The sequence below is a fragment of the Lutra lutra genome, chromosome 16 (genome assembly GCF_902655055.1).
Source record: "Lutra lutra chromosome 16, mLutLut1.2, whole genome shotgun sequence".
In the NCBI taxonomy this organism is placed as follows: domain Eukaryota; kingdom Metazoa; phylum Chordata; class Mammalia; order Carnivora; family Mustelidae; genus Lutra; species Lutra lutra.
In genome coordinates this window covers 22193882-22206853 of record NC_062293.1, presented here as the reverse complement: position 1 = coordinate 22206853, position 12972 = coordinate 22193882, and the positions used below count along the sequence as shown (strand labels likewise).

The 12972-nt window shown below is 37.2% G+C and overlaps 1 protein-coding gene across 2 annotated transcripts; it reads left to right on the top strand.

Annotated features, from left to right (window-relative positions):
* The first annotated feature begins 2757 nt into the window (after positions 1-2757).
* ZPBP2 (zona pellucida binding protein 2) lies at positions 2758-11319 on the top strand. Of its 2 annotated transcripts, none has more exons than XM_047707882.1 (8): positions 2758-2892; positions 3141-3206; positions 4328-4453; positions 5290-5451; positions 7561-7779; positions 8409-8491; positions 9436-9616; positions 10193-11319. In XM_047707882.1, exons 3-8 carry the CDS (start codon positions 4375-4377, stop codon positions 10285-10287), a joined length of 819 nt encoding a protein of 272 aa, XP_047563838.1. In that variant the 5' UTR covers positions 2758-2892; positions 3141-3206; positions 4328-4374; the 3' UTR covers positions 10288-11319. The 2 variants fall into 2 exon arrangements, with proteins under 2 accessions (XP_047563838.1, XP_047563837.1); XM_047707881.1 differs by having other exon boundaries at positions 2758-2995; positions 10193-11317.
* Positions 11320-12972: the final 1653 nt, after the last annotated feature.

Here is a 12972-nt window from a genome sequence, read left to right as displayed (position 1 = left end):
TTTATGAATTTTAGTTTATTTTAAATATGCCTTGGTATAGAAGGTCAACATACGTGTGTGTATCAATATACATACACATTTATGTGTAGTGGGTGATTTTTTTTTTCCTGAGTAAACAGCTTACATTGTCTTTGTTTTAAGATCATGACACCATGGAGGTATCTCTGTAGATTGTATGGGTTAGAGTTCTATGGGATAATATCAATTTTGGAGAAATACTCTAAACACCAGGTCTAATTATAGTATTGAAAGGGGAAATTTGTTGTTTGTTAGTTTCTAAAAGCAAAAATAGCACATCAAAAGTAGCAGAAGAGGAACTGTAAAATTTCACAGGGATGGTTTAAGGATGAATAGTTATTTGGTTATTAAAAGGATGTAAAACTGTTATTATACTTAGCAGTGGAACGTGTTACTACTCTGTAAATAATTAGTTCAAAATGAAGTATTTCAGACTCCAGAGAATGGTACTTAGGGGAATAAATAAAAAGTAGGTGGATGAAATAATTTATGTAGCTACTCCATGCTCAAGGAGGTGGAGCATAATCCCCACTCCTTAGTGTGGGCTTCCTATAGTGACTTCCTTCCAAACAGTATGGTACATTAGGGAGGGAAAGAATAATTTTGAAGAAGAGAAATCTGACAAACACTACCTTAGCCAGGTGATCAAGGTAACATCAACAGTGATAAAATACATTGATAGTATGTACCCTTAATACAATGTTATGGGATTGGCACTTATATCTATAGTCTTCTACTGAAAAAGCTATGCCCTTAGTAAAATAATGAGAAAATGTCAGACAAATTCCAGTAGAGAGGCATTCTGCAAAGTACCTAAGTAGTCAAGGCCAGGTAATGGCATCAAAATTGTCATTAACTCTCAAGGTTGTCAAAAACAAGAAATGTCTGAGAAACTGTCACAGCCAAGAAGAACCTAAGAAAACATGATGACTTAATGTAGTGTGGGAGTCTGGGTGGGATTCTGGAGCAGAAAAAGGACATTTAAGTAAAAGCTAAGAAATCTAAATAAAGTAGATGCCTTATTTAATAGTAATGTATCGATGCTAGTCCATTAATTGTGAGAAATGTACAATACTAATATAAGATGTCATTAGTAGGGAAAACTAGGTGGGAGTACACAAGAACTCTGTACTACATTCACAATTTTTCTGTAGATCTAAAACTGTTCTTTTTTTTTTTTTTTAAGACTTTATTCATTCATTTGACAGAGAGAGACACAGCGAGAGAGGGAACACAAGCAGAGGGAATGGGAGATGGGAGAAGCAGGCTTCCCGCTGAGCAGGGAGCCCAATGCAGGGCTGGATCCCAGGACGCTGGGATCATGACCTGAACCCAAAGCAGATGCTTAAGGACTGAGCCACCCAACTGTTCAAAAATTAGAAGTTTATTTTAAAAGAATGGAGGGGTACTTTCAACAAACTACTACTACTACTCATTTGGTTGTCTCATCTCACAGTATTCAAAGTTTATTATACAGTATTTATAAGAATCAATTGCTTCTAATAACTGGGAAACTAATAAAAAAAAAAACCGCTGTGGACTTATAATGTACTTTAACTAAAACTGAAATGTCAAACTGCTAGGGAATTCAAGATAATCCCTAAATTTGTCTTCATCATCACCACCTCAAGAAGGAAGAGAACAGTTGAGACTAAACCATGAATCTAGACACAGTAACCGACATGGGTGGATCTGACTCACTGAATCACATCTCATGGCTTAAGCTACGTAGGTATAATTAACAGTGACTAAAAATGAAATCACTGACAAAGTTTGCTCCTGGACCATCTGAGATAGTCCAAGTACTGACTTGGCTCAAAGGAAATAAAACTGAAAACTCTTGATCTCACCCAAAATAATCATTCTGCACCCTGTCTGAACCTTGGTTTCTTTACCCACCGGCCTACTCAAAACCACCCCTGAGGGTGCCCCGCTGCTAAGAAATAGACAACAAACAGGCCGCCAAACTGGTCGCCAAGAAAGAACCATGGAAGACGCGGGCATGGTCTCTTTCCGACCTCTGTGATCTTTACTCATCTGTCATCCGTCCCCACAGGAAAAGCAGACTTGGGGGAATCTTGCCTTTCGATTGGGTCCCTTTTCAAAAGCAAGGTTTCTTCACGACCCCAGGTAAATTTGCATGGGGTGGGGGTCTCCCAATGCCGTCTCATACTCGATGTGGAAAATTAAAGGTTAAATGTTCCTCTAGCGTGGGAAAGGGTGGGGACGCCTTGTTGACGCACGAGTGGTTCTTCGGGTTCTTCGTTTGGGGGTCTAGAAAATGCAGTTACGTAAAAATTGGGTGGAAGAGTTTGGAAAAGATGTTGCACACAACTTCAGGCAGAATTCATGAGAAGCAAGGCACCAGAAATTCCCACAGGCTCTTTGCTTCCTGTAAGGAGCAAATTCTTAACACGCTTCTCCCTCCCTCCAGTTCTAATGTAATTGCAGCCTTATGCGCCTTACCCCATTGTCCTACATGGAATCCACACTGTTCCTCTCCTGGACGTCTTCAGCCTACAAAAAAGGAAATAACCGAATCGCGACGGTTTGGCTTCCTTAATATTACCCTTTCCTTCTCTCGGGGCTAGGGGGTGCTACTCAAAGAAGTCACAGAGAGCGCGGGAAAATGGCGCCAGGCGCGAGGCACTCGCACGAGGGCGGGCGCATGCGCGCGAGGGGGGCGGGGCGCTCGCCTCCCGTGATCGGGCCCAGCACGCGCCCGCCCCGCCCCCGCTCTCGAGGCGGCGGAGCGCGCACGCGCTCTCCTGCGCGTCCGCTCCCGCTGTAGCGAAGGACGGGTAGGGGAGCTGACCCCGGCGGTTTGCTCCGCTCTGTGGAGGAGAGATGGGGAGGCGCTGGGCCTGGGCTGAGGTAGGAAGAAGCCCGACCCTCGACGCCTCCCGCGAAGCTAGCCCCTGAGCCGTGATGCGAGCGTGGGTCCTACTCTCCGCGGTGCTCTGGTACCTCACTGGAGGTGGGGCTCCACCCGCCTGCCCGGCCCCCTCCGCCCGCCTGGCCCCTCTTCCCAGTCCTGCCCCCTCCGCTTTGCCGAGCCCTGCCCTACTCTGAGCCCCCGCTCCCCTTCTACCTAAAAAGTCAGTGGTTTCTTTCTTCCACAGCTGGATGGCAGCGTTCTTCTGAACGTACCGGGAAAGGCCTCATTTATGGCAAGCCGGGACACCCAGGTACTAAGGACCTCTTCACCCGCAGAGTCTTATAAGAAGAGCCGGGTGTGCAGTGGACCTGCTTAGTGTTCTTCCAGCGAAGGGAAAGGGAGAGAGAGCTCACTGCCCGTCCACCTGCTGCTTGGCCCTCGCATCATTTCATCCTTACAGTGATGCCTTAGTGTTATCACCTCGCCTAAAGCCGCACAGCTCATAAGGAGCTGGGCTTCAATCCAGATCTTTCTCTGATGCCACCTCACTTCCAGGTGTCTCTGCTGCTTTGCAACGCGCAGGGCCCGCTCAGAGTGATTTCCAGGGCTGCAAGTCCCTCCGTTTGGAGCTCCTACACATCCTTTAAGGCTCAGCTCAAATGTCGTTTATCACTGTGATGACACTTAGCGGCACTCCCCAAGGAAAATTGGTCACTCGGCTAACTTTAGATAATTTGGGGCCAGTTCACAGCATTTGTCATGTTTGGGGTCTCTCCATGTTTGGAGCCCTTCCCCTTTTTCCCACCCCCCTCGCCCCCAAATCGTGGGACTGTATCTTCTTTGTAGGTTTAGGGCCTGGTATTCAGTAGATTTAAAATCAGTATCTTGTGGGACTGCTTGGGTTCGAAGTAGAACCCAAGGTGCTGCCTCTACCAGATCCGAAACAGAATAGGTAACTGCAGAAAATCTTTCTAGTATGCCCCCACATAAGCTTAATTATTGTTCCCGAAAGAGGACGTTTATAGTTAAATATCAAGTTCCTCTTAGGGATGACAGTGATTATCTTGAGAATAGTTTCCTTTTCTGATCTCTAAATCAATTCTACTAACCCTTCAAAGAATTGTGATTCAAGTGAGTTCTGAATTTGTACATTAAAATGAATTAAATATATTATGTGCATTTTTATAAGCAAAACTATAATTATGTACATTTTATAAGCAAAACTATAGTTATAACTATAAAGAATACTATCAGTCTAGAGTTTTAAAAACTTATAGGAGAAGAAATTTACATTAACATTCTAAGTGTTATAATGATATGCTGATTTTTAAAATACTGAAATCCAAAAAGAGCTAATCAGTATGTCTTTGGGACAAAATGGCAGGAAGTGTATTTCTTAATTTTGCTTTATATTATTTTATTTTGTCCCAGTGAAAATATATGTAAAATTACATCACAGTAGCCCAATCCTTGCCTGTATGGATTTTAAACGTGCTAAAAAAGAAACAGTGGACCCCACCTACTCATGGATCGGGCCTAATGAAAAGCCATTAACAGGTAATTTATTTGATCTTAGTTATTTCGTTAAATGATAGGGACTTTTTTTTTATTTAAAGAAAAGCACTGTGACTTATTGGGATGAACAAATTGAAATTTAATTTTAACTGCAGTTTCACCTGCTCCATACTTGGGTAGAGCAAATCATGTTATATTTTGGTGTGTGCCTTATTTTCTCTTTATTAAAAAAGCTGAAGCAATGATTTTTTTATCCTACGTCCCAGAGCTATATTAGTTCAAAAGTTTTTATAAAACCTAAAATTTGGGGGACCTGGGTGTCTCAGTCAGTTAAGTGCCTGCCTTTTGCTCAGGTCATGATCCCAGTGTCACAAGTCCAGCTCCCTGCTTAGCAGGGAGCCTGCTTCTCCCTCTTGCACTCCCCCTGCTTGTGCTCTCTCACTCTCTCTGTCAAACAAATTTTTTAAAAATCTTTTTAAAAAATTATCTTTGTAGCATCTATCTTGGAGATGAAGTATTTAATGTGGAATTTTTCATGATGTTAGAAGAGTGTATTGGGGTATTAGCATTATTAATTTCTGCCCTATATGAGGAAATTGTGTAGTACTACAGAGTAGTGTAATCTCATTTACTAAATTACCAGCATAAAGCAAATGAAATTAGAGGCCAAGAAATGAATTAAAGAAAACCAAAATATATTTTAAAAGTGTACTTATGTGGTTTTCCATAGAGATAACAGAATTAAGATTTTTTTGAATTCTTGAAGTTAAATAATCCATTAATTTTTTAAGTTTTGTGTTTACTTATAACCCCATTGACAAAATAATGTTTGAATTGTTATATGTTAAATAACCAAGTAATTTACTATTTCTGTTTAGAAAATAATCAAATAAATATAACTAAAACAGGAAAGCTGAAGATGGAAGATTTTCAGGAGGCTTTGTCTGGACTTTACACATGTACTCTTTCTTATAAGACTGTCAAAGCAGAAACCCAAGAAGAAACGGTAGTAAAGCAGAGATACGACTTTATGATCTTTGGTAAGAATATGGGCACATTTTAACTTATACATTTAGTTTGGATAAGAATTAAGTGTATAGTCTCTTAATTTAGTGAATATGAGTCTGTTATATATAATTATTATGACTTATGGAGTATTTTGGCATATTTGGCCATGCAAACTCATAAATTGACATCTAGATAGTGTGTCTTAAATATCCTCTTTTAGCCTCTCACCACCATTTAGGTATGCAAGTACAATCTACTTTACCACAATTTTGCCAGGTCATTTAAAACTGATGTTTAATTCTGTAAAAGCAAATTGATCATCCTTTTCATTGGACTATACTGACAACAATAACACTTTCTGCAAATTAAGACATTCCCCCATCTTATTGTTTCCGATACTGTTAACTTATCTATATATCCAGCCATTTCTTCTCTTGTACTGAGTAGATAATGTATCAGATGAAAACAAGCTTTTTTCTTTTTTCTTTTTTACATATTCTTTACTGCTTTGTCAAAATTGACCATATAGTTGTGGGTTTATTTCTGGGTTTTCTGTTCTTTTCTGTTCTGTTGATCTCTGTGTATATTTTTGTGGCAGTACCATACTGGTTTTTTAAATTATTTTTATTAACATATAATGTATTATTTCCCCCAGCGGTACAGGTTTGTGAATTGTCAGGCTTACACACTTCATACACTCACCATATCACATACCCTCCCCAATGTCCATAACCCATCCACCCTCCCCACACCCCTCCTCCCCCCAGCAACCCCAGCTTGTTTTGTGAGATTAAGAGTCTCATAGTTTGTCTCCCTCCTGCTCCCATCTTGTTTCATTTTTTCCTTCCCTACCCCCCAAACCCCCCTCTCTGCCTCTCAAATTCCTCATATCAGGGAGATCATATGATAATTGACTTTCTCCGATTGACTTATTTTGCTCAGCATAATACCCTCTAGTTTCATCCACGTTGTCACAAATGGCAAGATTTCATTTCTTTTGATGGCTGCATAGTATTCCATTGTATATATATACCACATCTTCTTTATCCATTCATCTGTTGATGGACTTACAGGTTCTTTCCATAGTTTGGCTATTGTGGACATTGCTGCTATAAACATTCGGGTGCATGTGCCCCTTCGGATCTTGTATCTTTAGGGTAAATATCCAGTAGTGCAATTTCTGGGTTATAGGGTAGCTCTATTTTCAACTTTTTGAGGAACCTCCATGCTGTTTTCCAGAATGGCTGCACCAGCTTGCATTCCCACCAACAGTGTAGGAGGGTTCGCCTTTCTCCGCATCCTCGTCAACATCTGTCCTTTCCTGACTTGTTAATTTTAGCCATTCTGACTGGTGTGAGGCAGTAACTCATTGTGCTTTTGATTTGTATTTCCCTGATGTTGACCACTTTTTCATGTGTCTATTGGCCATCTGGATGTCTTCTTTGCAGAAATGTCTGTTCATGTCTTCTGGCCATTTCTTGATTGGATTATTTGTTCTTTGGGTGTTGAGTTTGATAAGTTCTTTATAGATTTTGGATACTAGTCCTTTCTCTGTCATTTGCAAATATCTTCTCCCATTCTGTCAGTAGTCTTTTGGTTTTTTTGACTGTTTCCTTTGCTGTGCAAAAGCTTTTGATCTTGATGAAGTCCCAGTAGTTGCTTTTTGCCCTTGTTTCCCTTGCCTTTGGCAATGTTTCTGGGAAGAAGTTGCTGCAGCTGAGGTCAAAGAGGTTGCTGCCTGTGTTCTCAGAAAACAACCTTTTTTCATTAAAGTTATTAGTTTTGTATATATTTTTAGGACAAACTGATAAAACTTACTAGATAAGTTTCTATGCTAATTTGCAAGATTAATGAGATTTAATATTACATATTATTTGCAAATTGTTTAGTAGCACAATGGTAAGCACAATTGTTTTTTTTTTTAAAGATTTTATTTATTTATTTGACAGACAGAGATTACAAGCAGGCAGAGAGACAGTCAGAGAGAGGAGGAAGCAGGCTCCCTGCTGAGCAGAGAGCCCGATGTGGGGCTTGATCCCAGGACCCTGGGATCATGACCTGAGCTGAAGGCAGAGGCTTTAACCCACTGAGCCACCCAGGCGCCCCAGCACAATTGTTTTTATTCTCATCTTTTTTTATAGCCTATCGGGAACCTGATTATTCATATCAGATGGCTGTACGTTTTACCACAAAGTCTTGTGAAGGAAGATACAATGACCTGCTTTTTAGAGTGCTGAAGAAAATCTTGGATAATTTAATCTCTGATTTGTCATGCCATGTCATAGAACCATCATATAAATGCCATTTTGTTAAAATTCCAAAACATGGCCTCGTACATGAGCTATTTATAGCCTTTCAAGGTAAGAAAAAAATTTAACATTTCTTTAATGTGAGATATCTTGCAAAATAGGCCTTAAATATTGGTTAAGCACTAAAGTATACTGTTGGTTCTAGCCTGGTTAAGGTTTTAAATTTTAATATATTATTTACTTTAAACAATGATATATTGTTACTTACCTTTTTTTTTTTTAATTTATTTTTTTAAGTAGGCTCCACGCTCACTGTGAGGCTTGAATTCACAACCTTGAGATTAAGAATTACATGCTGTACAGACTGAGCCAAACAGGCACCCCGATATTGTTGTTTATCTTTTAGAAGTCACTATCATTTTATAAATTCTATGCAGCTAATATTTAATTTATAAATTCCTGAAAATTTAAATTGTATTTTTGAGAAGAACTTAATAAAAGAGAGGAACCAAACAAAATTGATTTCCATTTATTTTAAAGCCTTGTAGTTACTTTGATTAGCCCCCAGATGGAGTGAAATCATAATGTATAAGTTATTCAAATTGTGCACTTTATTACTAGGATTAGATAGATTAAACACATGCATGCATACATACTGAATTCAGCATTCAAAGCTTTATTGGAATGGATGGAACTTTTTAGAATTCTTTTGTGAAGATATAATTTTTTTTCCTCTCCAGTTAATCCTTTTGCACCAGGATGGAAAGGTGCATGCAATGATTCTGCCGACTGTGAAGATATAACTAATCATAATATCCTACAGGTGAGAATTTCAATGTAGGGGGGAAGTATTTAAATAATTAATAAACTATGTAAAGATTTTTGTAAATACTTTCTTATTAAACATTTCTTCAAAAATAGATTTTTCCATGTTGTGAATATTAATAGTAGACCTTCTAAGCAAGTAGATTTAAATTATTGTTTTTAAAAATATAAAGTATTATTGATTTTTGATTTCAGTTTTTTAAGCAGAGAGTCTTGGCTTTATCAGATGTTTTGTTTTGGAATAGTACATCTAGAATAATATATAGCTCCCCAGGTTAGTAATATGTATTTTTTCTATGTTGGAAGGATGGATCTCTGGTTTTTGTTTCCCAGAGGGTAACTAAGCAGCAGCTTGAAGAACAGCCCCACAACCATGTAATCCTAGGTTAAACAGTAGTTCTTCCAAAATTGTATCTCTGCTGGTCATAATAGTTGCTTCCCCTCTGCCATTCTCAGAGGCTAAGGGCATAGTCTAAAAAATCCCTTTACTCTCCTGACCAAGTTCCTGAGCCCATACCCTTAATATTGTGCATGGCTTATGGAAAGCACTAAGTTAGTATTAGTTATTATTAAACTCTGTGTTCAAAAAATAAAATTTACATCACTGGTTTGTAATGCTGATTAGAGAACAGTTTTGGTTTCCATTTGGCTTGCCTCTTTGGAATTAGAAATAATGGACTCTCCGTTATCCACACATGAAATAGACATGCTGCAAATTATTTAAACCTCAATTTAATTTTTCTTAACTATTGTACATATGAATTGACAATAATTGATAAGGTCAAGACTAGACTAATTTTAGTATTATCACACAACTCTTCAGGAATTCATCTGTTGGATAAAGCATGACATGCTTATTACTATGTTTCATTGCCTCCAATACTGGAGGATAAATTTGGTTCACAATTCAGTAATTATACTTCTGGTATTTTAAAATCTTAGGCAAGAGATCGGATAGAAGAATTTTTCCGGAGCCAAGCATATATTTACTACCATGACTTTAATAAAACTATACCAGCTATGCATTTTGTGGACCACAGTTTTCAAGTAGTACGTATGGATAGCTGTCGTCCAGGCTTTGGAAAGAATGAAGGTCTACACAGTAATTGCGCTAGCTGTTGCGGTAATTATAAAATTTAAATATCTAAATATTTAGGTTATATAGTCAAGAATAGATTATTAATTCCCTTAAGATGATTGAATGTAGTGATTCTTTCACAATACGTTATATTTAGTTAAAGGGAAGTAAAACTTCAAAGACCAAATTTCTAAATATAATCATTCTTATGTGTATTAATTCTTCATAATGCACTCTTCTGTGTTATAAAACATTTTTATAGTGTTCTGAGTTAAGCTGCTATGCTACGAAGGAAAAAAACAGAATAATCCTATCTAGAAAACAGAATTGGAAACAGAAACTAGAAAACTAGAAATAGGAACTCATAAATGGGACATTGCAGAAGATACTGTAAAATGCTGATATTAAAAAAATAAGATTCCAATTTTCTCCTACCTTTAAGAGCATCAAATTAAAATGTTTCAAACTCACAAATAATCTTCCACAACTTAATTGGCTGAATATTACTCAGTATAACATAGGTATAGAAACAGTGTGATACTGAAGACAGATTTATATTACTGGTATAAAATACCTCTAACTGAAATGATAATAATGTACTCCATGTTTTTTCCTCTGCAGTGGTTTGTAGTCCTGGGACTTTTAGTCCTGATGTTGATGTTACTTGTCAGAGCTGTGTTTCCATCCGTGTTTATGGAGCTAAATCTTGCACATAAACTTCAAACAAAAATCGTATTATGAAGACTAGAGGTGAAAGTATTATTACTTGCTTGTGGAGGTGGGGAACATAACATAATTTGTTCACATCCCGGAGCATCAAAGATTCATTAAGTAAGACCAATAAGACCAAAACATTGGAAAACATATATTTTAGAAACTTTAAAAAGATAGTTGACATGGCATTTCTAAGAAGGAATTTAGTATCTCCAGTGGACAAAGGAAAGTGTATTAGTGGATGATTTTGAAAGAAATATGTTTTGCTGTTTACAAACTGAATCTGTTGCTCTGTACCTAAGACTATATTAAGGTCAAGAAGAGTAGCAAAGTATAATATAATAAAAACTTTATACTTTCCGTATATTAATTTGTTTGAAATCACTCTGATATGATATAAAGGCATATATACTACCTTTGTAATTAGAACCAAAAAAAGTTTCTTTTGGTCCCTTTGCTATTAGTTTGTTTTTTAAATAATTAGTTTTAAAAGTATAGTTTCAGATTTATAGAATAATTGAGCACATATTACATAGAGTTTAGTATTCCCTCACCCCTCCCCAATATACCCTACTACCCTATTGCATCAGTGTGATACATTTGTTATAATTAATGAGAAAGTTGATACTATTATTAACTATAATTCATAGTTTATATTAAGGCATTCTTTGTGTTATACAGTTCTTTGGGTTTTGACAAATGCATAATGCCTTGTGTTTACCATTACAGTTTCATACAGAATAGTTACACTACCCTAAAACTCCCTTATGCTTTTACCTATTCATCTCTCCCTCTTGCTTCAGAACTCTTGACACCACTGATTTTTTTAAATATCTCTATGGTTTTGCCTTTGCCAAAATGTTATGGACTTGCAATTATACCATATGTAGACTTTTCAGGCTGGCTTCTTTCACTTAGCAATATACATTTAAGGTTTCTCCACGTCTTTTTGTGACTTGATCATTTTTTATTGCTGAATAATATCCCATTGTATGGATATATGAAGGACATCGTGGTTGCTTCCAGGTTTTGGTGATTATGAATAAAGCTGCTGTAAACATTTGTGTGCAGGTTTTTGTGTGGACTTAAGTTTTCAATTCAGTTGCATAAATATCTAGGAGTGTGATTGCTGGATTATATGATAAGATTATGTATCGTAAGAAACTGCCAAACCATCTCCCAAATTGGTTTACCATTTTGCATTCGCACCAGCAAGGAATATGTTCTTGTTGCCTCTCATCCTCACCAGTGTTTGGTATTTTCTGTTTTTTTGGATTTTGCCATTCTAATAGGTATGTAGTAAAATTTCATTGTTGTTTTAATTTGAAATTCTTTAATGACATCTGATGCTTATTTGTCTGTCTTCTTTGGCTAGGTGTCTAGATCTTTGTTCATTTTTTATTGGATTATTTATTCTCTTATTGCTGAGTTCTAAGAGTTCTTTGTGTAGTTTAGCTACAAATTCCTTCTCAGATACATGTTTTGCAAATATTTGCTCCCATTCTTTCTCTTCACTTTTTTAACAGTGTCTTTCATCAAACAGAAGTTTCTGATTTTAGTAAACTCCAACTTACAGTTTTTCTTTCATGGATCATGCTTTTGGCATCATACCTAGAAACTCTTCACCAAACCCACAGTCATCTAGATTTTCTCCTCTTATATTCTAGAAGTTACATAGTCTCATGTTTACATTTAAGTGCAACATTAATTAGTTTTTCATGAAGAGTATAAGTTGTGTGTCTAGATTCCTTTTTTTTTTTTTTGCATATGGATGTCCAGTTCCAGCATCATTTGTTGAAAAAACTATACTTCCTCTGTTGAATTGCCTTTGCTCCTTTGTCAATGATCAGTTGACTACATTTGTGTGGGTCTATGCTTGGGTTCTCTCTTTTGCTCTACTTACCAATTTGTCTATCCTTTCATCAGTACCATGGTATCTTGTATATGTGCTGCCAAATAGTAAATCTTAAATTTGGTTAGTATCAGTCCTCTGACTTTGTTCTTCTTTAGTATTGTGTTATTCTGGATCTTTGGCTTTCCATATAAACTTTAGAATCAGTTTGTTGATAACCACCAAATAAGTTGCTGGGAGTTTGGTTGGAATTGCATTAAATCTGTAGGTTAAATTGGGGAAGACTGACAAATATCTCAAGTCCTCCTATCAAGGAACCTGGAATAGCTGTTTATTTAGATCTTCTTTGATTTATTTAATCAGAGTTTTGTAGTTCTCCTCGCATAGATCCTGTACATATTTTCTTAGATTCATGTCTAAATATTTAAAGTTTTGGGTGCAAATATAAATTAAATTGTATTTTTTGCATTTCAAATTCCAGATATTCATTGCTGGTATTTAGGAAGGCAATTGGCTTTTGTATATTGACCTCATATTTTGTGATCTTACTGTAATTGCTTATTAATTCCAAGATGTTTTTTGCTGATTCTTTGGGATTTTCTTTTTTAAAAAAAGATTTGTTTATTTGTGAGAGAGAGGAAAGGTACATGATGCATGTGCACATGTGTGTGCATGGGGGAAGGGCAGAGGGAGATGGGGAGAGAATCCTAAGCAGACTCTGCGCTGAGCATGGAGCCTGATTCTGGACTCCATCCCATGACCCCCAAGATTACAACCAGATTGGAAACCGATTGGAGTGGAAACCAAGAGTCAGACACTCAACTGACTGCCCTAC